Source organism: Frieseomelitta varia, unplaced genomic scaffold (genome assembly GCF_011392965.1).
Source record: "Frieseomelitta varia isolate USP_RPSP 00005682 unplaced genomic scaffold, Fvar_1.2 scaffold_298, whole genome shotgun sequence".
Taxonomy (NCBI): domain Eukaryota; kingdom Metazoa; phylum Arthropoda; class Insecta; order Hymenoptera; family Apidae; genus Frieseomelitta; species Frieseomelitta varia.
In genome coordinates, this window is record NW_025110032.1 from 36263 (window position 1) to 60960 (window position 24698).

General features: G+C 36.2%; 1 protein-coding gene across 3 annotated transcripts in view; it reads left to right on the forward strand.

The window, feature by feature from the left end:
• LOC122529594 (1-phosphatidylinositol 4,5-bisphosphate phosphodiesterase epsilon-1-like) overlaps positions 1-24698 on the forward strand; it is a 63477-nt gene that overhangs the window by 16849 nt on the left and 21930 nt on the right. For 2 of the 3 annotated variants that reach the window (XM_043655871.1, XM_043655873.1), the window contains exons 2-5: positions 4303-4603; positions 9087-9415; positions 10193-10338; positions 14991-15186. In XM_043655871.1, coding sequence (XP_043511806.1) covers positions 10316-10338; positions 14991-15186 — 219 coding nt within the window. In that variant the 5' untranslated portion in view covers positions 4303-4603; positions 9087-9415; positions 10193-10315. The remainder of the gene's footprint in view (positions 1-4302; positions 4604-9086; positions 9416-10192; positions 10339-14990; positions 15187-24698) is intronic. The other variant, XM_043655872.1, reaches the window with a different exon arrangement.

Consider the following 24698-nt stretch of genomic DNA (forward strand, 5'->3'; position numbering starts at 1 on the left):
TCATCCAATGCAACTTAAATTTTTGTAGAAATATTATCCAATGCAACTTAAATTTTTATAGAAATATTATCCAAGGCAAATTAAGAAATTTTCAAATTTCCATTATTCTCTACACTCTGTAGATTGAGAGACTAATGCAACTTGTGATTTCGTCGCGTGGGAGTGTAATTGATTTCAGCTGAAACGCCACATTGTTTGACAAGAGGAAGAGGGGAGGAGTAAAATTACATGAAAGATAGAGCGATCTTCAATTTTAAAGTGCAGCAGGTTTATCGAACGGCTTTCTAAGGTTGTCGTCGTGTCTATACGCAGATTTATTGAAAGATGAGTGCTCGAACGATCAAATCACACAGTGGGTATAGCACGACAACGCGGAGGACAAAAGAAATCAGCAACTTTCATAAAACTCTCCGCGTAGTGCCACAAATTAGTACCAGAGCCTTAAAATCCTTTTGTTCTCATTCCGACGTAATAACTGCACGAAATTATGAATTATCGTGCACAATGTGTAGACATGGATAGTGAATATTATTCTCTGCGAAATATAATATAATACGTACGTTGTTTGCAATTGCTAGAACAAAATATAGATTGATACATGTAAATACGTACCTATTATATGTATGCAAATTTATATAAACGAACCGTTTAATTATTCACGTCATTAAATTTGATGCGGGCTTATTATTAGAGTAGCTTATTAAAACAAAGCATCGAGCAATTAAATTAAATTACATTGATCTGGATGAAGCGAGGAGTTTTGATGGCAATGCTTGGTCGGTTACCCTAGAAAATATACTGTGACTTTCGAATTTAAAGAAACTGAAATTATAAAATTAATGAAAATAGAATTATGAATTTTCAGTTAAATCTTAAACAACCTCCTGAACGTCTACGTAAACGTTCAGACGTGAAATTGCGTTCCTAGACTTGTTTTCTTCTCTTTTCCACTTTTTTGTTCGACGAAATTACCAGAAGGCCGCGTTAAACTGAGGACGTGGCGTTCAAGGTCGCCGCGCCGTTAGCATTTCCGGTCGACTGCTCGACAATCTGAGCAAACAAACAGAATTTCGATAAACCGTCATTTCTTTTTCTTTTTTTTTTTTTTTTTCTTTTTTTTCAACCAGAAAGCAGCTCGCTTCTACAAAGAACAATCAATTTCAACGACCGCTTTCAGAAAGATTGTGTTGAAACTTTGAATCATTCGGAAGTTGAAGCAAAACTTGGCAACTCTCCATTAGATTCAAACAAATACATAGTACAGTTTCATACCGCGTGGAATTTTTGCAGCTGATTGAATTTATGTGAAAAATTAAAATGTGAAAGGTACACGAGATGTGCATTCACCAACAACAGACACCATCGAATTCTTTACAATTAAAAATTCGTATATCTGTACGAAATGTGTTCCTCTGGAGCAGTTTCTCAACCTTTTTTCTTGGGCCACATTTCGCCCAAGCATCTCTAAAATCCTTGTGACGCGTAATTTTTATTATTCAAAAAGTGAACTTTTGACGTGGTTAACTTGGTCTAAGCAAGCTTCCAAAGAACATGACATCCATGGAAAAAAAAAACAGTTGAAAGGATATTTGAAGTACGTTGAAGAAATCACTGAAAGAAATTGTTGAAAAAATAATAAAATGAAAATGACGTGATAAAGTTTTAAAACTTTACTTATAAAAGAGAACTGAATGCATACACAAGCATAAAATAATTTTAATGGAAGATTTTTTTTGTAATACTTCGATCATTTAAATTATTATAAAATTATTATTCAAAAAGTGAACTTTTGACGTGATTAACTTGGCCTGAGCAAGCTTCCAAAGAACATGACATCCATGGAAAAAAAACAGTTGAAAGGATAGTTGAAGTACGTTGAAGAAATCACTGAAAGAAATTGTTGAAAAAATAATAAAATGAAAATGACGTGATAAAGTTTTAAAACTTTACTTATAAAAGAGAACTGAATGCATACACAAGCATAAAATAATTTTAATGGAAGATTTTTTTTGTAATACTTCGATCATTTAAATTATTATAAAATTATTATTCAAAAAGTGAACTTTTGACGTGGTTAACTTGGCCTGAGCAAGCTTCCAAAGAACATGACATCCATGGAAAAAAAACAGTTGAAAGGATAGTTGAAGTACGTTGAAGAAACTACTGAAAGAAATTGTTGAAAAAATAATAAAATGAAAATGACATGATAAAGTTTTAAAAGATTTAATTATTAAAGTTATTAAAGAAATGAAATTCACAAACATGAAATAATTTTAATGAAAGTTTTTTTTGCAATACTTGGATCGTTTAAATTATTATAAAATAAAACAAAGGTACCTAACAAATTCAAAGTACAATTTCAGCTTATTAAGGTAAAAAATTCACAAAAAAATTCGCTGTCAATAACTCATTCTCGAATCCCCCCCCCGTGGTTCAGGTTGGGAACCACGACTCTACAGGTTTTACGCAACTTCAAGAATCTTCCTGTGGAATACTATACCGAAGTTTGTGCAAATATTTGATCTCTGTATACATCACCGATGATACTTTCGGAAGCAGGAATGCGAGAGGAATTGTCGGTCTCTCAAAATCGGCGAGAATTTCTCGAAAATGCCACTGTCCGAGCGAAGGAGAAAGAACGCGCGCGCGCGCGTGTGTTTCTGTCTGGAAAAGATACTTCGAGGCTGCGGCCTCGTAACAACTGATGTTTAATCCAGAAAGAACGACGAAACAGAAATTAACATTGCTCCCGCGAGAGTCGTTAAATTCCCCCGCTGTGTTTCTGTCGGCGACAGTTCGCAGCTATCTCTCCGGTAAGGCCTTCGTCGTTTTAAGGATTAACGAGTAGCTGCGCTTTCTGAAAGTTTCTTCTGGCATTGCCCGAATACGTACGAATATGTGCATACGTAGAGGTATATACATAGATACATACGTATATACGTGGCAGCGAGAATCCTGCTTTGTGCGACAATCACTCACGCAGAGGCAGAACGTTTTCGACGAACGGGGAACGTGCCTTTGCACGGACAAAGAAACGATAGAATTGAAGCCGTTGAATCAAAATAAATGATCGAGACCGCGAGGATAATTTCATCGACATTAATACGTATTAGAGTGATGCACGCAGCCGTGGTATTGTATACAATAACGCTTTGTCTCATTATACTGTGCAAAATGCCGATTTATATGGCATTAAGAACACCAATTAACCGTATCAACTGATATTCCATATCAACTAATATTCTAACAGCAATTAATGTGCATTAATTAGCTGATATCGGCTGGTATACGGTTATTATTGCGTGTTAATTGGAACCCATTACGTAATTATAAATTTTAGAAACGACAAATTACGTGAATAATCGAATTTAAAAAATCATCATGATAGAATTCGAGTAGATGACCCTTATTAGCTAATTAATTAATGTAACTACTATGGTTATTATTTTGTTAATAGGAACGCACTATGTAATTACAGATTTTACAAACGACAAATCACATAAATAATTGAATTTAAAAAAATTAACACCGTAGAATTCGAGTAGATGAACCTTAATTAATATGAATACTATGGTTATTATTGTACAAATTTTAGAAACGACAAATTACATAAATAGTTGAATTTAAAAAAACTAACATGAGTAAATAAATCTTATTTATAGCTAATTAATTAACGCAACTACTATGGTTATTATTTTGTTAATGGGAACGCACTACGTAATTACAAATTTTAGAAACGACAAATTACATAAATAGTTGAATTTAAAAATATTAACGCGGCAGAATTCGAGTAGATAAATCTTATTAGTTAATTAATTAATACAACTACTATGGTTATTATTTTGATAATGGAAACGCATTACGTAATTATAAATTTTACAAACGACAAATTACATAAATAGTTGAATTTAAAAATATTAACGCGGCAGAATTCGAGTAGATAAATCTTATTAGTTAATTAATTAATACAACTACTATGGTTATTATTTTGTTAATGGGAACGCACTATGTAAATTACAAATTTTACAAACGACAAATCACATAAATAATTGAATTTAAAAAATTAACGCGATAGAATTCGAGTAGCTAATTAATTAATGTAATCATTATGGTTGTTATTGCGCTAGATAATTACAGATTTCAGAAGCGACAAGTTACATGATTAATGAAATTCAAGAAATCGACGCGATCGAGTTTCGTGTAGACGAGGTAGTTGAACTTGTTTGATTTGATAATAGGTATCGGACGAAACGATATTATATTATCTATATATCTGACAATTTGTATTTCTGTGATTTGTAGACCGGCGAGGAAACGCGGTCGTTTCTGAAGTGGACGAGAAGAAGGGAAAGGAGGAAAGGGCAAGAAGAAAAGGAGAAAGAGACGAAGGTGATCTTGTCTGGGTAGAGGTCAATGGAGCCATCTTGATGCAGGCTGCAAAACTACGTGGGGATTACCCATCGTGGTCGTCGGGCTGGTTTCAACGGTGAACAGTGGCGATTCCACCCGTGGGTGGAAGCGCCGTTTCCTTCACCGTCAACGGCGAATAGTACAGCCACTTCCGCTTCCTCCACCCCACGTGGCCGAACCATTACCTGATAAGGTTCGTTCAAACGCACCAAGATTTCGTTTCTCTCTCTCTCTCTCTCTCTCTCTCTCTCTCTCTTTCTCTTTTTTCCGCACATTTTTCAATTTCAATCTCTTCGAACAACTACCTCCTCTGTTTGAAATGTCTCCATCTCTCCTCCCCTGTGTAAATTTCATCCCGACGATTATTATTCCGTCAAGAATTCCATTAGTTTCGTTAGTTGTTCAATCGATTCCGCTCGTCAGTGGTCCGGCGGAATTGATGGAACGGACAATTAAACTGTCACTCGAAAAGCCCCCCGTGCATACGTACGTTTTACAAACGGGCACTTCGGGAATTTCCACCGACACGAACGAACCGATCCGGCATAATCGATATTAAAACTCGTGTGTTTCATTTATCGAGTCCTTACGAGTGTCGATTCACGTGTCAATTACACGAAAGAGTGATATTACGTTTCGAAAGAACAGAGACTCCTACAGCCAATATTTGCGTCAACACTTTGACTACCTTTTCCTTCCTGTTATTAATATATCGCTGTCTGATTGTATCGATCCGTTGCCTCCGTGTTGACGCACGTATGTACGTATACTACGTATACCTAAGTACGTGTGTTAACCTGCACCAATTAACTAACTACTCGATCTACATTTCGCAGTGTGCGTTTGTCTTACAATTAAGTGGCCACCCTCGACCGCCCGTGTTTATTCAAAAACACGCGAACACGTGAATGCAGCCGAGCACGTTCAATTTTTCTCTTCTAAAATTTGTCTAAAACTTTCCGCGCGTTCGCGGTTCGTACATCTGCTTTTTTATTTAATACGCAGTTCACGGCCCGCCTTCTCTTCCTTGTGATATCCCTTTGTGATATCCCGCAGAAAACGCAATGTCCGCAGGATATAGCGTTTCCTACCTGTGTTTAGCCGGGACGATATAAATTTTTCCACAGAAAGGGACGTCTCCTCCGAGCATAACAATTTAACCGAGGCCAAGTTTGCACCCGTCGCCCGATATAATTTCATTCATTCAATACGCTTTGGTCCGCGGGGACGCGAAAAACAAATGGAAATTTTTATTCTGCCCGCGACCGAACGGATTTTATTCGAAAACGTTCGCCTCTCTCCCATATTTTTTCCCCCTATCTTTTTGTATCTTTCGTTCGAATGCTCGCCATAAAGGGGATGAAATTTTCATCACCGTTCCAGCGTAGTTCCAGCTCGTTGACGTGTCAGCGTTGCAAGTCGTTAATCACGTTCGCTTGCATCTGTTTAGTTGGTCGCGAGATATTTTCGATGTCTGTCGTACCTAAGGGCGAAACCAGGCGCAAAGCAGATCGATTTTGAATGAACTTCTTCAGAAAGATAAACCGAAATACAGTGGGCGTGAAAAGTATTGCGTACCAGTGACTGATTGCGACGAAAATGCTGAATAATGATATTTATTATAACAATATTTTTTAAACAAACATGGCGCATCTATTCTTCAAAGATGTTACTTGCGTTTACGCAACAACAATTTAACAAACTGTAACTGTACGAATACTTGTATATATATACATAAACAATATGATTTTTTTTTTTGTTTATTTGATATTGTTGTTCTACAGACTTTGGAGAATAGATGTACCATGTTTGTTTAATAAATAATTCCTGTTTAATAAATATTATTATTCAGCATTTCAGTCACTGTACGAATACTTTTTATACCCACTGTATGTAACCGGTGTATTGATTATTATTCAGATCATGGAATTACAAGTTCGGTTGCCTTTGAATTATAATTATATCGCGTCGCGTAATAGGCATTTCGTTCATGGTAATACTCGATGTTCCATAATTCATAGATCCGAGCTTTATTGAAATTCGTTGAATCGCCATTGAAAAGAATCGAAAATAGTTTATGATAGTTGGAAATAAGAAGATGGGACGCGTGTGCGAGGATAATGCATCACCCAATCGTTGCACGAGCTTAGCGCACGATTTTGATGCAAATTCACCGCGCTGAGATATACAGGGTGTCCCGTGTGAAACTACGCAATTTTCCCTCGGACCATTTGCTACAGAGAAAAATGTTTCGAGTGAAACTTGCGTTATTTCGACGGGGGTCTGTTTCAAGGTCATTTCTTACACTTCCGACATTTCAAGGTAATCTTTGTTTTTTTTTTTTTTTTTAATAGAAACTTAAACACTATATATTTTTGAGTTCACAGTCTTGTAGCTGACGTCAAGACGAATTCAGCGACCTAGATAACTAGGTTGGTGTTCCAATTCAAGGTCATTCAAAGCTCATCTTTATCGAGCATCCAGAGATTATTCGTGATCTATGATGTTCGAAGTGGTGACCTTGGGGCGTCAATACACTGATCTATTCTGTCCCTAAACGACAGCTGCACGCTTTCCAGTGTTTGAAAATTGCGTTTGGACAATTTCATATGGGACACCCTGTATATTTGCTCTGTAGTTTCTCGCGAAGTTCCTCGCACGAAGCGCGCGAAACTGGAAATTAACACGCTGAAAACCTGTTTTCCTTTTCACGGAAGTTGTCGACGTTTCGCGCTTCCGTCGAAATCAATTCATTTTCCAAGTATCAATTTTTTCCAACAAGGGAACATGAACTTGCCATAAACGTAGTTTTACGAAAAAACATTTGACGCGTTTTTTTTTTTTTTTTCAAAATGAAGATTCTAATTTATCTTTATATTTTATATTTGAATGCATAGTTTTCGTGAACAAATGTTCAAGTTTAACATTTACTTGGAGAAAAAGATAAAAAATTAGTAAAATAATATTAGTTAAATAAATGTTTAATCGTAAAATGATAAAAAAATAGCGTTTTATAAATATATTGTTTAAACAAACAATGGTTTCTTCGGTAAGATCGTACACACCATTAAATTCGTCATTTAAAAAATACTAATTTCATCAATTTACACAAAATGATCTATATCTTGAATAACTTCCGAAATATTTGACAAAATATGTTCCAATACCCCAACACCCACCCTTTGAGGATAGTTTCCATCCCTTCAACAACATTGCCAATTAACAGAAAAAGGAAAAAAAGTACGTGTCAAATTCGATTATTTTGAAAACTACATTTACGCGAACGTTTCGTCAAAATGACATGATTGATTGAGACATCGGTACGTTCCCCTGTAAGTATTAATCATCGCGTCCTCTTATCTGCATGAACGTGTATCGCTTTAAACGCAGCCAACGTAGTACAATAATTCAAGTAATTCGTTGGCAAGTAATTACGTCGAAATCGATCGTAGACGTACGACGTGACGAATCGCTTTAATAACAAGGCGAATACCTCGGATACGACGAATTACTCGAGCGACAATGTATGCGCTCTTCTCGTCACCACAAATGGATGCCACTCGCGCATTTTCTGGGTCCTCGTCGTGCACACGACGAGGGTATTATGCTGGTACACGGCTGGCTCGGCGAGTCGCGCCAATCTTAATTATTTTTGACAGAACTGGGTCAGATTTTAAATCGTCGGCGTGCTTCAAATAACACTTTAATGCGTATACTTTCCACTTCTTCCTTCAGCGGAAACACTCGAACGAACGAATTTATACCTGCTTCTTCTTGCAACTTCAAACCGTTCCACTTAACTCATTCACCATCGTACGTATTATATCACCGGACGTGCACACGCCAAGATGAAACATGAAACGTAGGAAAATATGATTGATATTGTCTTGATATACAGGGTGAAATTATTCACGCTGCAAAAGATATTTTCGATCGTATTGAAAGGTCAATAATTAGTAAGAAATTCTTATCCACGATCAGAAATAACGCGACAGCATAAACACTATGCTCATATTTACTTCCAAAAATGAAAAAAAAAAAAAAAAAATGAAAAAAGAAAGTGACGCGAAGAAATTCGTTTAACGCTAGAAATACTGATTAAGGTATATAAAGTGTTCCATGAAAGAACATATTGAAGCAACAGAAACGAAAAATTTAATAATAATAAACAACAATAAGGTATGCAAGCATTTATTTATACATCTTACGAATCTCTGAAATATATAAGTTGTTTCAATTTCCTTCACAAATGTGTATGAAAGAAAATTCTGACGACTTTGGTGGTGGTTCCTAGTGTTAACCTCTTGCGCTGGAATGACGTCTGAGAATTTTTTGTCTGAAATTGCAACATTTTCTCAGTGTCGGGTATATTTAAATGTAACCCCGACAAGTTTATTACTTCTTAATCATTTCTATCCAGTGATATCGTACCGTCTTCTTCAAAAGACGCAGAAAACGACGAATTATTGTATACGGTCACTCGTTATGGTCCGCGAACCAGCTGCCGGCGCAAGGGGTTGAGTTGAAAAGCAATTTCCCGCTCGCTTTCGTCGATGCTCGTCGTGGCCAGTCCGGTTTTAAAGAGCCGGATAATCGAAGGAAATCCGCTTGCTGCATCGGTTGTAATGTTTCGCACGGCACGGGATATTAAATGGAAGGGAACAATGTTTAATTAGAGCTGGAGAAGCGGCCGCAGCCGCAGCCGCCTCGGAGCTCTGAGGAGCTGGAGGATCTGCACAAGCTGCTGCACTTCCCCGAGGAGGTGGCGCTCAGGTTGACGGAGACCGAATACCAGCTGTTCTACCAGATACCGCCGGAAGAGTACCTAAGGCACGTGGCACAAGATCAGAACACGAAATCACCTGCCAGGCCACCCCCGTCGCCGAGTCGCAGCTACTGCAATCCCAGCACCGCCAACAGCTCGACCCAAACCGAGGAAGAGTCCAACTGGCCTGTTCTCAACCTCTTCTCTTCCGTTCAGACGCTCATCAATCGTTTTAATGAGGTAATTTTTCCAACCCCCCCCACCCCCCTCCCCCCTCCCTCTCCTCAGATGCTCACACTTGCGATTGGTCACTGTCGATCGAGTTCACTTCGATTCAGCCAAGTTTGTCGATTGACCCCAGAAAGTGACAAAATAGTATACACATTGTTTTTTCCTTTTTTTAATTCCTTTTGAAAATATAAATTCAAGATTAGACACTTGGTAGAATGTGTTGTAGATTTAACGACACATAAAATGCACAAGATAGTATATCCTTGGAGTAATTGTTATTATTGGTCCAATTATCGCATGATTTGGCAAGTGGAGATTTAAAATCATGAGATTGAGCCTTTAAAGAAATGTTTCGTTGCAAAGTTTTAGAAAAAAATTACGTTATTAAATTTATATATATTTATTACGTTATTAAATTTATTTATATTTATACATATTTATTACTAATTTATATTATTATTTATATTTATATATTTATTATTATTTATTATTTATTACTATATAAATTACGTTATTAAATTTACTTATATTTATATATATTTATTACTCTATTAAAATTATTAAAAAAAAATTAGTAATACGTTGAAAAATTAGTAATACACTGTTACAATTGTTATCGTTCGAATTGAATCGACACAAATAATAATGTCCTCCTCATCGCGTTACGTACAAAATACTTGAACGTTCGTGCATATTTTCTTACGTCGATACAAGGAATAACTTTCTGTCATTCTCAAATGTCATGTCAACGTGATTGTCTAATTAGCGTGCGTTTGGAAATTTTAGGTAAGCTCATGGGTTACCCACGCGATCGCAAGTGGCGCAACAATAGAAGAGAGGCAGGCGATATTGTCCTGCTTCCTGCGAGTAGCTCAGACCTGTTGGAATACCGGAAACTTTAACTCAGCCATGGAAATTGTTGCTGGTCTCAAGTAAGTTTTGTTTCGTAAACCTTCTCTTCTCAATCTCCATCTGTTTCCCCTCGATTGTTGTTATTCCACGCGTGAGTGTGACTAATTAAACAACGCTAACACCTAGTATCGACTTGCAATCGGCTGGAAATTTATCGTTCAAACGTTATTTTTCTTTTAAATTTCATTTCCAGATGTAACGTAGCTTAACTATTAAAAGGAAACACATTATAAGTAATAAAAGTTAGTACATACATAGTTGTCAAAATTTTTTCAAGTGTACGTTAGCCACTATGATATATGAGAAAATGTAATTAATCCAAGATTAATGAAATTAACGAAGAAATATTTATTCAGTGATGAGCAGAACTGAACACGCACGTGCAGTTTTAACGTGAATAATATTTCATCGAGTATTTGCATGTAGAATACAAGAAAAGCAAAATACGCAGTGTATTTTGACTTGTGTAAAAAAAATTTTATCACCGCGTTGCCATCAGTTCTGACACACGTAGAAACTGTTTTCATTAGTTTAAATTAATTAAAATTAATTCAAATGAAAAATTCTCGATACTTTTAATCGTTATAAATTCGTAACAAAAAAAAAAAAAAAAAATTATAATTGGAATCATCACAGTCTACTTGACCTCATTTTAGAGCATAAAATCATTTTGATTACCCTGAATTCGTTTTTTCCCAGTTTAACATCATCCAGCAAGTGGAAAAATATTCTTTTGTTTTTAAAAAGAAATTGTCAAAATTCACAGGTATGTAAAAATATGACCTTACAACGACCCTTTAAAACTTGCAGCGTGATTTCTTTTTTCGTCATTTTATTAATCGAGAAAGATCCAAGAAACCCTAATCACATTATTCGAAATTGAATAAAATGACAGAAAAAGAAGAAAATCGTACAGCAAGTTTAATGAAAAAATTTCAGTCTTGAAGACTGTGATCGATCAACTCTACGAAAGTGTTTAATATTTTTTAGAAACGTTCGAATTTTTACAATTTACGAGAATAAAAGTAGTTTTACTCTGCCATCTGTTGCACGATGTAAAACCGTCTTTGAAAGGAACAAAGTAGAAGCTTTACGCTTTAAAATGAGATCAAATTGTTGTATAATCTTCTTTTCGCGAATTTTCATTACTATGTGTGCAATTATGCTCTTCACCAAATTAATTTATTAACTTCTTCTCTTGTTATGTAGGTCTTACTATACAGGGTGTTTTGTAACTTTTGAGACCCATTTCGGGAGCTTTTAGATTGTACGCCTAAAAATAATGAAAAAAAGTCATATACATAAATATATGTCCTATCTGTCTTCGTTTATGAGATATAATGAATTTTCTGTTTTAATTACTTTTACAAAAGATGCTCGAAATGACNATAGGACCTCCACGACCAATCCATTTATTTGCAAAGTGTTGATTTAAAAATTGCCTAGCCACTCGGCTAAAATGCGGCGGAACTCCATCCATGCATAAACCGCGTATGAAGTCTAATATCAACTGGAACTTCCTCTAATATTTCGTGTAAACGCGTGCTCAAAAAAATCAACGTACTTTATGCCTTAGATTCCCATCAAGAAAGAAAGGTCCAATTAAAAATTTATCAATTATTCCTGCCCGTTTATATTTATTGTTTAAACTAAACTGGTGTTTATGTCTTGAATGCACAATAACATGTGGGTTTTCTTCACCCCAATTATGATTATTACGAAAATTGAATATACCATCCCTGGTAAAACTAGCTTACTAGAGTTTGCTCTGTTTATAAAGTTCATTATATCTCATAAACAAAGACAGATAGCACATTTATATGACTTTTTTTTTCATTATTTTTAGGCGTACAATCAGCTCCCGAAATTGGTACAAGTTACGAAACACCCTGTATATGTAGGTCGTGATTAATTAACTTTATTGTGCATACAGCGAATATGGATCAATATGTACTTGTTTATGTTTGAAAGTCCGTCATTTCGTGCGTAAAGAAATTTAATCTGTCCGAAACAATAGTAACGTTATCTCGTGGGAAAGGGTAAATGGACGAACTAAGAAAAATATAGTGCAGAGAGTATAAATGAATTAGTTTGTTACAAATTCGTCAGTTTCATCATGAATCGATGATTAATAACGCTACAGCAACGTATTTTATAGAATTTTAATATTGAGCGTTGTTGCCATTCGTTGCGAAAGTAAATTGAAACTCTGCTGCAAATATTAATAGTTCCAAGTGGATTATTCCTTCACTTTTTTATTTCTGTTCGATTTTCTTTCTCCCCGTTAATATCGTCGAATTTTCTGGCTTTCCGCGAAATTAGTTCCCGCAAATCTACGTCCAAATATTTGTCACGGTGCTTGATCGTTAATTTTATTGCCAAATATAAATTGAGGTCAGAAGGAACCTCAACGCGCACGTTCCCTGCGACTTCAATATAAATAGGGTTCGATATAATAGCAGTCTCTGATCCAATAAAGCGTGCCTCGAGGATTTTATATTCTTTTCTGCGAAATAATACCTACTCCATCTAAAATTTCATAGAACGTTGTGTACGAGGAGAAACAAATCTCAATCTTGGTTTGAGGAATTTGCTTAACCGTTAAAAAGTTACCTATTGTATTTTACAAATACTCGCGAAGCGAAGGAAAACAAAGTGTGTGTGTGTGTGTGCACAGAGTCGTGTTCCAGAATTTTCGTGTTTTCTGTAAACCATAGAAAATAAAGATGCAACTCTTTATCATTCACAACGATTTAAAGGAAAGACAACAAAGATATTCAAACATCTTTCAAACGTTACTCCGTACAAACACAACACGACGCTGCAACGTCGATACATTTTCGAGTACACGCATACACACACACACACACACACACACACACACACACAAAACATGGAATGTTATCCTTCCTCGTTTCTTCTCCTCAAACGTGCATTGTTTTATGGAAAGCAAACGTCTCGGGGAAACTTGCTCGCTCGTTGCATGACGTTTCCTACTCGTGGATACAGTAAAATCGATACAGTAAAAGTAAAACACGCCATTGTGTAAACAGATGCCCTACGTAACCTGATCGTCGAGTTACGAGCGATTTGAAGAAAATTCTGTTCAGGCTGTAACGTTTCTCATACATGCACGATGTAGATACTATTGCTCGTCTTAACATTGATTATGCACGTAGCTTGACATTATCCGGAGCTAACAAAGACTATCGAAAATGCCGATACGATAAATATCATTGTTCCGTCAACTGCGTCGAAACGTCGAAAATGTCGTAACGTATGACAAGTGTCATTGTGTCATGGCTTTCACAGCTGAAAATCTTTTCTTTTTTCTTTTTTTTTCTTTTTTTATAAATCTCGAACGAAGAAACAAGCTGCGCGCCGTTGTAATTGCACTCTTGCGGTCGCTTCGAAAAAGCGAATGGAAAATAAACTAGTGTTTATTACCATCGCGTCGTAAAACCGGCAAGCGCGCGTCGCAACCGTGAACGAAAAGATAAAAGTAACCGCCCCGGGCATCGCCCCACACACGGCCATTGTCCCACAGGATGGCCGTTCCTCGTAGGTGCTTACAATTTACCTCACGTTACATCCTCCCGCTTGAGTTTCAGTTTCAGTTTCAGTTTCAGTTTCAGTTTCGGGCAACTAACTATGTGATTCAGCCGAATAGTTGGAATTTTACGTGTACCCGCGCTGTCGTGACCTATTACCCCGCTAAAACTTGCCCCAATGCGGGACGAAACTCTTCGCGGAACACGTCAACGCTTTTCAATATATAAATACCAGTGTACGATTCAAGTTGAGAAAAGAATTTTTACGATCGTTGAAAATGAAAATATTCTTACTTTCCTTCGCTCTGTTTAATGTGAAAACGTCTTTGAAAAAGAACAAAGTTAGGACAGTCAAAGTAGAAGCCTCAGGCTTTAACCCCTCGCGCTAGAATGACGTGCCACGCACATCGAGAATTTCTTGTCCCAAACATTTGCAACATTTTCTCAGTTTTAAGTATATTTAAATGCAATCCAGGCGAAACAAATGATTCGTTTATTACTTCTTAATCATTTCTATTCTTCTTAATGATATCTATCTATATAATAGTGATATCATCAACGACGAGTTCAAAAAGAAAGAGGAAGCGACGAATTATTGTACACGGCTCGGTCACTCGTTACGGTCCGCGAACCAGTTGCCAGCGCAAGGGGTTAAAGTGAGACCAAGTGGATTGTTGCATGATTGTCCTTTACAAAAGACATAATTTCATGTATCATAGCAATTTTTTTGTAGATAGAACAATTGACGTATCACAACAATTTTATTAATGCTTATTGATAATATTATAGTTGTTATTAACAGCTATTGTCAATTTTCATCACTTTGTAGATAGAACAATTGACGTATCACAACAATCTATCAATACTGTTGTCAATTTTTCATCATTGTGTGTTCAGTTATGCTCTTCTGTAATAATCACTATAATATATAATATATAATTGCCGATTATTTGATACATACATATTGATATTATGTAATATATAATATGTGTATAATATATAATAATCTGTAAATGTATAATGTATAATATGTGTATAATATATAATAATCAGGAAATTGAATTCAATCAGGAAACAGTCTCGTTGTTAGCCATTGAAGGAATATTTTCGCTTCGTTGCAGATCGAACAAGTTGAAGCCGTTTTGGCAGAGCGTGAACGAGCCAGTACCGGTTTTGGAAAATCTCTCCTCCGCCCTCCTGTCCGTCGAGTATGAATTGGCGCTCGCTCGTTCCCTGGCGATGCCAGAGTGTCCGGTGGTGCCGTTCTTCGGAGCTTTCCTGCGGGAATTGCGGGAGGTCATCGCGTTCGAGTTCAAGGTAACCCGTTCAATTTCATTCTTCCTCCTAGTAATTACTACTGCACAGCTCGCTGTGCCGCTATCTTGGAAAAGGCTCGTGGCCACGGACCTTGGAAACGTTCACGAGAATTCAGTCCGAGTCATCCGTCGACGAGCGCGCGATGCCTCTCGCTTCGGTTTTGCAAATATTACGTCGCGCCGCGTGCAATCGCTAGTTTCGCATTGTAGTGAAACTTTCGAGCCATCCAGTGTTTGTCCCGCTGCGATTTTCCAAGAACCAAGCGCACACGCGTTGCTGTTGTCGTACGACAAACAATAACGCGCGAGTAGGTACACACCTATTTATAAACGCGTCGATTGCGTGGGGCTTTCGACTTCTTAAGAACCGTTGAGATTAATCCTAATGTCGCCGTACTACATGTACAATCGGTCACGAAAATATTCGGACGTCACTACAGATTCGATCTTTATGTTCTGCATTTTATCTTAAATGTACAAAGGACTAAGAAAATGTACTACGCTATGATAGAGTGTAGTTTTTAGATAACAAAAATGCAAAAACCTTTTATTTATTGTAATATTAATAACGTTTTTTTTAGTCCTTTGTACATCTAGATAAAATACAGAACAACATAAAGATCACATCTGTACTGGTGTCCGAATATTTTCGTGACCGACTGTATCTCGTTTATCTCAACAAACGAAATCTTCGTATCGAATTTAATCTGATTGATTCGTTTGAATCGAAATTTTTCAACGTGGAACTCTCGGGAGGGAGAATGGTAGATATATCCCTGTTTCCACAGTACAATTTCGCTATTTCCTGTGGCTCTATTTCGAGAAACTTACGCAGCAATAAAGACTTGCGGTTACATAATCAAGAATTTTCTGCTTGGGCTACAGCTTGTTTCACTTTTGTTTCAAAGTTCTCTGGAAAAATCCACCGGAAGTGAGATTTTTGCCATTTGTTTTACCAAACGTCGACTAGAGAACGAGTGGGGGGACGGGGGGGGGGGGGAGAGAAACATAATTGGTCAATGCGACCGAACGTTAACAAAAGATTTTCGAACGTTTTTGCATAAACATGGAGGATCCGAAATTCGAGGAGAAAAATATTTTAACTGAAAGTCCGTTGCTTCTGAAACGCGAAATAAGTATGAAACAAAATGACGAATGTGGAAACGAAAGAACGCAGAGAAAGCAATGGTGATGGTTTTTCTTTTTTTTTTTTTCTTCTTTTTTCTTTCTCTAAAACCTAAAACGGAACGACCTCGGCCAATTAAGCGGCGGAGGTCAGCCGTGAGTGAGTTCCCTCCCTTTAATATCTTTAACGTCGCTTATGAAATATAAAATAGATAGCAGAGTGAACGAATTTTTCATCTGAATGCAGCTTTCCAATATTCAATATTTGACCTACATATTTAAAAACTGCGAGATCTGTTCGTTCGGTAATTGTCGAATTTTGCGTTTCATAAAATCCATAGAATGTACGTAATTTCCATATAATATATATGTACACTTAACGTACAATTCTTTATTAATATATATATATATATATATATGTTATTGATATTATTTATATAATATATTATTATATAATATATTGAGTGATAATGGTAATGAATGATATTTGGTGGTAAGTTTGGTGTAAAGAGTTTAATTTAATTTATCCATCTATGGTAAATAAATGGCTTGTGTATATAGTGTACAATTTATAAAAACATATTAATTGTATTGTTATATAATAATTATATGTTATATTATCTATATGAAATATCTATAAAAATAAATATAAAACGAAATAGCACACACACACACACATACATACGCACACCTAATGCGCCTAATAATCTTTCTCACACACGTTTTCCTACTCGAACGAATAAGAGTTTAGATTTAATTCGTTCACTCAGAAACTCTCGTTTTTTTTTTTTTTTTTTTTTAATTACATCTCTTTTAATTTCCTTTTTAAGCCGTTTCCTTTTAAAAGCCTTTTAAATCCCGATACATCTCGCCAAGCAGATCGGTATCACAGCCCCAATATCAATTCAGCGCCAATTCAATGCCAGTACAGTATTGGTTCTAGTCTCAATTCTATTCCAATTCAAACTCAGTTCCATCCCAGTTCCGATTCAGTTCTGGATCAAACTATGTTTCTAGCCTAAGTCAATTCTAAGCTCCGTATCACGCGATATCTGTATCCGGTGTCCAACTGTACAGTCTTCGAAACATGTCATTTATCTTTAGACGCGTCTTTTGAGTAATGTCGACTGCGTGTGTGTGTGTGTGTGTGTGTGTGTGTGTACGTACGTACGTAGAACCAGCTAATGCCTCTTTCATTTCTTTTTTTAAATTTCGCCACGTCGAGAGAAGACGGAAATAACGAAAGCGTCGTATTTAAATGAAACGCGCGTATTTAAATTATAAATAGCGATACGCAAGAGAGAGGCGGCGTTCAGCCGGGGATCAGTCGCCGTTTTTCCTATCGCGCTTGTTCGAGCGCGTGGAACAACGGAAGTACGTGAAGAGAAAAGAGACGAACTGTGAGATCGAATGATTTCACGGCGAGCTGTGCACGTACGATTTGGCAGCTGGCCAAGCAAGTTCCTCGATAAAATCCGTACATCCCCCGACCTCCGTCCGGAAAGCGTCGAACCATGGAATACGAGCAACGAACGAGGCCAAAGGTTGCCCGGAGATACGAGAGAGCTACTCAAATTACCAACCCTTTCCTTTCCTTCTCTCCTCTCCCCCCCTTTTTTTCCCTTTTCTTTCATTTCGTTTCGTTTCGTTTGACCACTCTCGAAAGCGAGAAATACCGATGGCCGGTTACTGGCGTTGAAACCAGAGCCGTATCGAGCGTAGTCGAGTCTCCGCCCTTCTCCTCCAATATTTTCCCGATTTTCGTTCGGCGACTCGACGACGACGATGATTTATTTAAGATAACCGATTGATAGAACGATAGATATAACGATAGATGGAATCACAGACCGAGCAAAGTCGATTCTCTACCACCTCCTCTTCTAACATTTTCTCCTTGACAATTTTCGTGATTTTCGATGATTCAACATTCGAGTGACGATTTGATTGAAAGTATAGCAGGATAGCAGAGAATTTTAAAATAGCAGAATAAAACGATAGATAAAGTGGTATTAGACGTAATAATAGATAAAATCAGATTTCCTCTACTATCGTCCGATGACAATAATCTACTTAAAATAACAGATTAATGGAACAAATAGATGAAATTGACCGCACGATCGTTTAAATGTAATCTATAATACTTATGAAAGACACGCGAATATTGTTAAACGATCGAGTCATTAAAAATGAACTGTAACTGCAAGCTTGATTGTCAAGTGTCAGCCAATCTCGAGCAGAGACTGAAAACCGAAATATTTTGAGGATTAGGTATTATACCCGGAGACTGAAACCGAAATATTGTGAGATTTAGGTATTATACCGGTATTTGCTCCCATATTATCGTAACACAACCGCTATTTGGAAAATCGGTTTTAATACCGGTATAAGACGGTCATACCAGTATTTTCATACGTATTTTATCGGTATTTTATATCCACAACGGTAAAAATATCGAAATATATACCGGTACGGTACCGCTTTACCGACGAAAACACATTTTTCATTTTCTACGTACAGTGACTATTATTAATATTCGGACATCGTGCTATTCAAAATATTGTTGTGGATTTCGATTGTTTATAATAGTAAATTTGGATTAATTTTTTAATAATATAATAGAACATTTATTATAGTTTATAGTAACATAAATTTTATTTATTTGTTGCACATAATTTTCTTAATGTCAAACAATAAATTTGAACTATATCGTAAATGTAGCGTGGCAAAAATATTCGGACATTTGAGGAACTACAATATTTGAACCTGAAAATTGTTAACATAAACAATAATTAGTATTTTGTTAGGTGGCCCTTAATTTCAATAATATATCGCAGACGCTTAGACATACTTCCAGTAATTTTTTTCAAGTAATTTAGTGGAATATTCTTCCATTCTACGATTAATCGTTGTTTCAACTCCTTTTTCGATTTATTGACGTACAACAATTAGTCATTTTTCACCGAGAAAAAGGAAAAACGTATCGAGAAATTGGTCGTCTTTTAAAATTAAATAAGAGTATCGTGACGGATATTATATGGAGATGAACAACGATGAATTAGTATTAGAAATAACAAAGGATACGTGTATAAGCGTCATCAAATTTACTATCGGCAGCTTTATGAAAACATTTAATCATTGTCTCCTTTTCCTTTTCTAATATATTAATATTTTATTTACCGGTATTATATCGAAATATATCTACCGACCTAATATCGTTTTAATAGCATTTGCTCCATTTCGGTTTCATCAAACGTAATCGAATAGTAACCTAAAAATACCGGTATTTTACCAGTATCCGTAATACCGATTCGGTCTTTGATCTCGAGTACTCCTTTTGTACGAAATGGACGAAGGTCGAGGGAAATCTTACGAACGACTGAACAGTGTCCAAGGGATATTACTTGCTCGTGGTCCTCTATTACGAGTTGATTGAAAAGAGGCGACATAATGGTCTCTATGTTGTACGGTTTCGTTCGTTTGGCGAAAAGTATTCGAGTAGCCTGAAGAGCTACGTTGCACAAGGATCAGCGCAGCAGACCAACAATGAGCGAGAAGATGGAGGAACGTTCGAACGTTATTGTCTGCTTAGTTGTTGTTGTTTCAGCGAGCCAAGTTCGTTATAATGGAAATCGTTGTGCGATTTCGTTGCATAATTTAATATAACCTTCGACCGGTGAACCGTCGAACCGTTGGACAGGCGCCCTAACTTTTTAATTAACGCCTTGATTATTGGATGATTCGTGAAAGCAGAAAGCTGAGGCTCCATCGTGGAATCATCTCCCCTGCGAGCGACCAAGTCGAGAGACGAAAATGAGAGAAGAAAACGAGAGGAGGCACGTGTGTGGCGATAAGGTTAGGGGTTTCTATCGGCCTCCAGCAGCAACGATGGTTGTAGGCCGGCGGAAACTACTTGCTCTTGTCGCTAATGATCGTCTGCTTGAAATATCCGCGGCTCTCGCCGCTCCCTTGAATATTTTAACAAACAATAGTCGTATAATTAAGGGAGACCGTGTCTCTGTTGCGCATTTTGTTTTTTTACCTCTTTTTTTTATCTCGTATCACGCATCAGAGAATCCAACGAATCCAAGAAACTGTTACACCGCTGCGATTTGTTGTTTGATTGTATCATTTCGTACGTTTATACTGTAATTTATAAATAAAGCGTTTATACTATACTATAATTTATAAAAAGAAAAGTATCGTTCATAATGCATTTATACGCATTAAATATGAAGTATAATTTTTTTTTTATACGAGATATAATTCATTTGGGGGAAAATAAATTATATTAAAATATAAAATATTAAATTATATTAAAAAGATATTGTCTTTTTTAATATAAATATCTTTTATATTTAAAATAAATTGTCATTTCTGGTATAATCTTTTTTTTTTTGCATGATGTGTCATTTATTTCAGGGGAAGTTTATATAATTTATTTTGTATAAAAAATATAAGGTGTAATTTATTAGAGAGAGAGAGAGAGAGAGAGAGAGAGGGAAACGAGGTGAAATATTCGAGTCTGTTACAAACTGACAACTTGGGGAAAGAATTATATTGAAACGTATGATAGATTAATTGTCGTAATACAGGCGATCGTGTATTAGCAAACGTTGAATTTCAGTGCTGAGATGAAGTTTCGTTTTTAAAGAATTTCACTTATCTGTTGAAACTTGGAGGGAACATCGTTTGGCCAAAAAAATCTAGATTTCAGTGAAACTTTGAATTTATCTAGAGCATAATGAAGTACGCAAAGAACAGTTCTTCCAGAGTGAAAAATCGCTCTTTGGGGAATGGGATCGACCTCCAAACTTTTCGCGTATTTTTCCGCTTTCAGAATAATAATTTTACACCAGTGGATAGATTAAATGGGATTGATTAGCATTCTAAAGAAACCTAAGGGTTAGGTTTCTAAAAAAGAGAATTATTTAATTTCTCGTGATATTTCATTTTTATTATTTTACATTCAAATCATTTTAAACCTAAACCCTTTTTCTACAAAAATTTGTACAAAAATTTGTACAAAAATTTCCGTGTTATTTTTCTCATATTTTATTTATCACTTATTGGCAATTATTTATCGTCGTTGTAGATGTCTTTGCGCTGCGCTCGCTTTGATTTTCCGTCGAAAGCTCGTTGCAACGATAAATATTTTTAAATTAATGGCCGCGTTTGAAAAAAAAAAAAAGAAAAAAAGAAAACGCGTTACACGGAACGCGAATTTCGAGAATGAACGATTAATCAGCGTTAAGTGTAGGTAAACATGGTTTTCCAAATCCCGCGGGTAAACTCATCATTTATGCACAGACCTTAGCTTTTACGGTTCTAAAGTTTGGAAAAATGTCGGGGAAAAAAAAAAAAAAAGAATTCTAGGATACTCCTATCAAAGTCTGCGTGCGATCGTCCGTCAAATGAAATGTTTATGAACCTTTTCCCGGAGAAATAAAAATCGAGTGGGAGGTTTGAAAAAATAAAAAAAAAGACGAGTTCCGCTTGGATCGTCAACGACCCAATTCTCCTACCGGAAGGTAATTATTGCATTACACGTACGATTCATTTGACAGATTTATTACGCGAATATTTTTAAAAAGAGAGAGAGAGAGAGAGAGAAAAATCAAAAGATTTGTTTGAAATTAAACGGATGAGATCATCGATTGTTCCAGTGGAAAAATATGAAAAACGTGATTCACTCGATGATTCATAAAGTACGTGAACGATACTGACGGGTTAATTTTACTCTTGAGTCCGCATTAAACGTATTGAGTAATGGTTCGAAACATGGTGTCGTTTAAAACACGGTAAATGTGACCGTCGTGTCAACATCGTGCACAAGTATTTTTCAATGTCTGCGTAAATATGGCCGTCGCGTGATATCGTAATTTGCATAATGCATAAATACGAATGAGGCGACTCGATGCTCGCATACTCGTGCACGCTAATGCTGGAAACTCATATCGTAACTCTGCGTGGAAATGATTCAGCGAGACATTGCCCACGTTGAACACGAAACCATAAAGCAGTTAAATGAAACGCTGATAAATTCGTTTTGCGTTGGAAGAATAGCAATAGTAGGATACATTGAGCAGTGTATTACGACAGGTAGACACCAAATCATTTTTTTTTGGATTCACCGAAATAAAGTTCACTCACGGCACGTTCCTCTTGAACGATTCTTTTGCCCCGATGTATAGCTGAAAAATTAGATTGAATCATTAGACGGAAGATCTAATTCTAAAGAAGATTGTGACATTTACGGCTAAAGAAACTCAATAGCAGATTTTCTCGCGATAGATCACTGTTACAGAGTTTTGTCGTTTGTAACACTAGAACTATCGAGGACTAAAGTATAAAAATTGAGTCAAAAAAATCAGAATATGTAAAGATTTATAATACGATAATGAACACGAACTTTCATCCATATATTTCGAATTTCTAAAAAATGTAACATTGTAAATTCGCAAAGTTACTCTAAAGAATTATAAATTGGTCATTTTGACCATTTTAATAGTTCTAGTGATAATTTGTTCATTCGTTATTGACAGATCTTTTGTCAGTCTCAAGTTTCACTTTCTGCAAGTGGGTATTAATCAAAATTTCTACCATTAGAGGTTTTTATCCTGATGAAATAATACATAAACACAGCAATAATATTGGCAATAAATCCTAGACGAGACATCAAGTTCGCTGGCTAAGAATTAATTTGGCAAGTGACTTTTTCACGGTGCGTTGCAGGAAGTTTCATTTATCTTAACAAGATGTATCATCTCGTCGTTAGGCAAACATCGTAAAATTGATCGTGACGGCAACCAAGCCCCAAGAAGCTGGGAGATTCTCAGTTTCAACGACCTTAATTCTTTCGACAAAGAGCTTTGTCAACTCGAAAGGATCCCCGAGCAAGGGCTGTAAATCTAAAGGGTCTACCTCCCCCAGATATTCCGAGAACACCGAGTGTTACGTTTCGTAATACTGCTGACAAATTCAAGCTTTGTTAAAGGTTCTCATCATCCCCTGTTTTACGAATTTTAATTTCTCACCGGCGCTTCGTCCTTCCTTTTTCTTTCTTTCTCTCTTTCTTTCTTTTTCTCTTTTTTTCTTTTTACGCGCGTTACGCAGATGTACGTTTTTTCACCCTGTACAAGCATTATACTCGACATACGCGGCAAAGCAACGAGCAAATAGCGGGCGCTTTGCACGTAGAAAAATTTCATTCGTTTCGAAGAATTCTGCTTCGATCAGTTTCAAGAGCGCGATGTTTGTTGAATTCGTACGAGGAGGGGGGGAGAATTTGCAGAATTCCGTTTTGCCTCTGGTTTCGAGTACCTGTCCCTTGAAAATGAGTTTAAAATTGCAGACGTCATTCCCGCACACGTTATAAGCGAAATTGCTTCCTCGAAATGATTTCTGCAATATTCTCCATCTACGTGGACCAACTTTTGTTCTAGAATCTGGCGGAATTTTTGAAGATATTTCCGACACGATCGTCAAAGATAAAATAACGCGAGTAGAGTATGGAGATTACCGGAGATTACCTCTTCTATTATTCTGAATCGTCGTGACAACGCGGCACGATGTTATCTCTTCTTGATTGCCTCGCGATATTCGAGTGCGAAGTCACATTTTTCTTTGTTTGTATTTTCTTTTTTTTTTTTTTTTTCATTTCTTCTTGGTACATATTTTTACGTTATCCACAAACGCACAATCCATAATCCATCATTTACATTTCATTTTCATTGTCTCGTAAATGGTTTTTTTCGTATTATATATGTATAAATTTATTCAGAGTACTTTCTCTTCGGCAAATGCAAAGATTTTGGACTTTGTTACGAAGGAATAAATTTTATCGCACGAAAAGTAAATTTTTATTATCGTACAAGATGTTATTAAAATTATATTATTACTTGTGTATAATATTTACTACAAAAGTTATTGAATTTTTACGATGGAAACTCTGTCAGCAGATGGAAAAGCAATTTTCGTTTAAAGAATGGACAGACATGATTCTTCAAGGTCTTCGACATGCTAGAATGTCTTCAACAAAATAAATAAAAAGATTTAATAGAGAGTGTTCTAAAATGATTCAATTCAATTCACAAACCTTTTCTTCTTTACCTTTTTTAAAACTAGCTGTTTTAAGTTAAGAAATATCACGTTATAGAATATCACGTTCAGAAAATTTTTATCGAGTTATATAAGGAAGGATTTTATTTGCTGAACATTCAAGATCTTTCTCAACAATTTTCCACTAAACCTGAAAAATCTGCTTCAACCTAGAGTAAATTGTTCGATTAAAGAGCATTTAAAAACTTTGAACTTTGCGACTTTTTTGAATTTGGAAGCAATTAAAAATTGTTACTTGTAGAAATTTTCGTGCTTGTGTACGGGAAATAT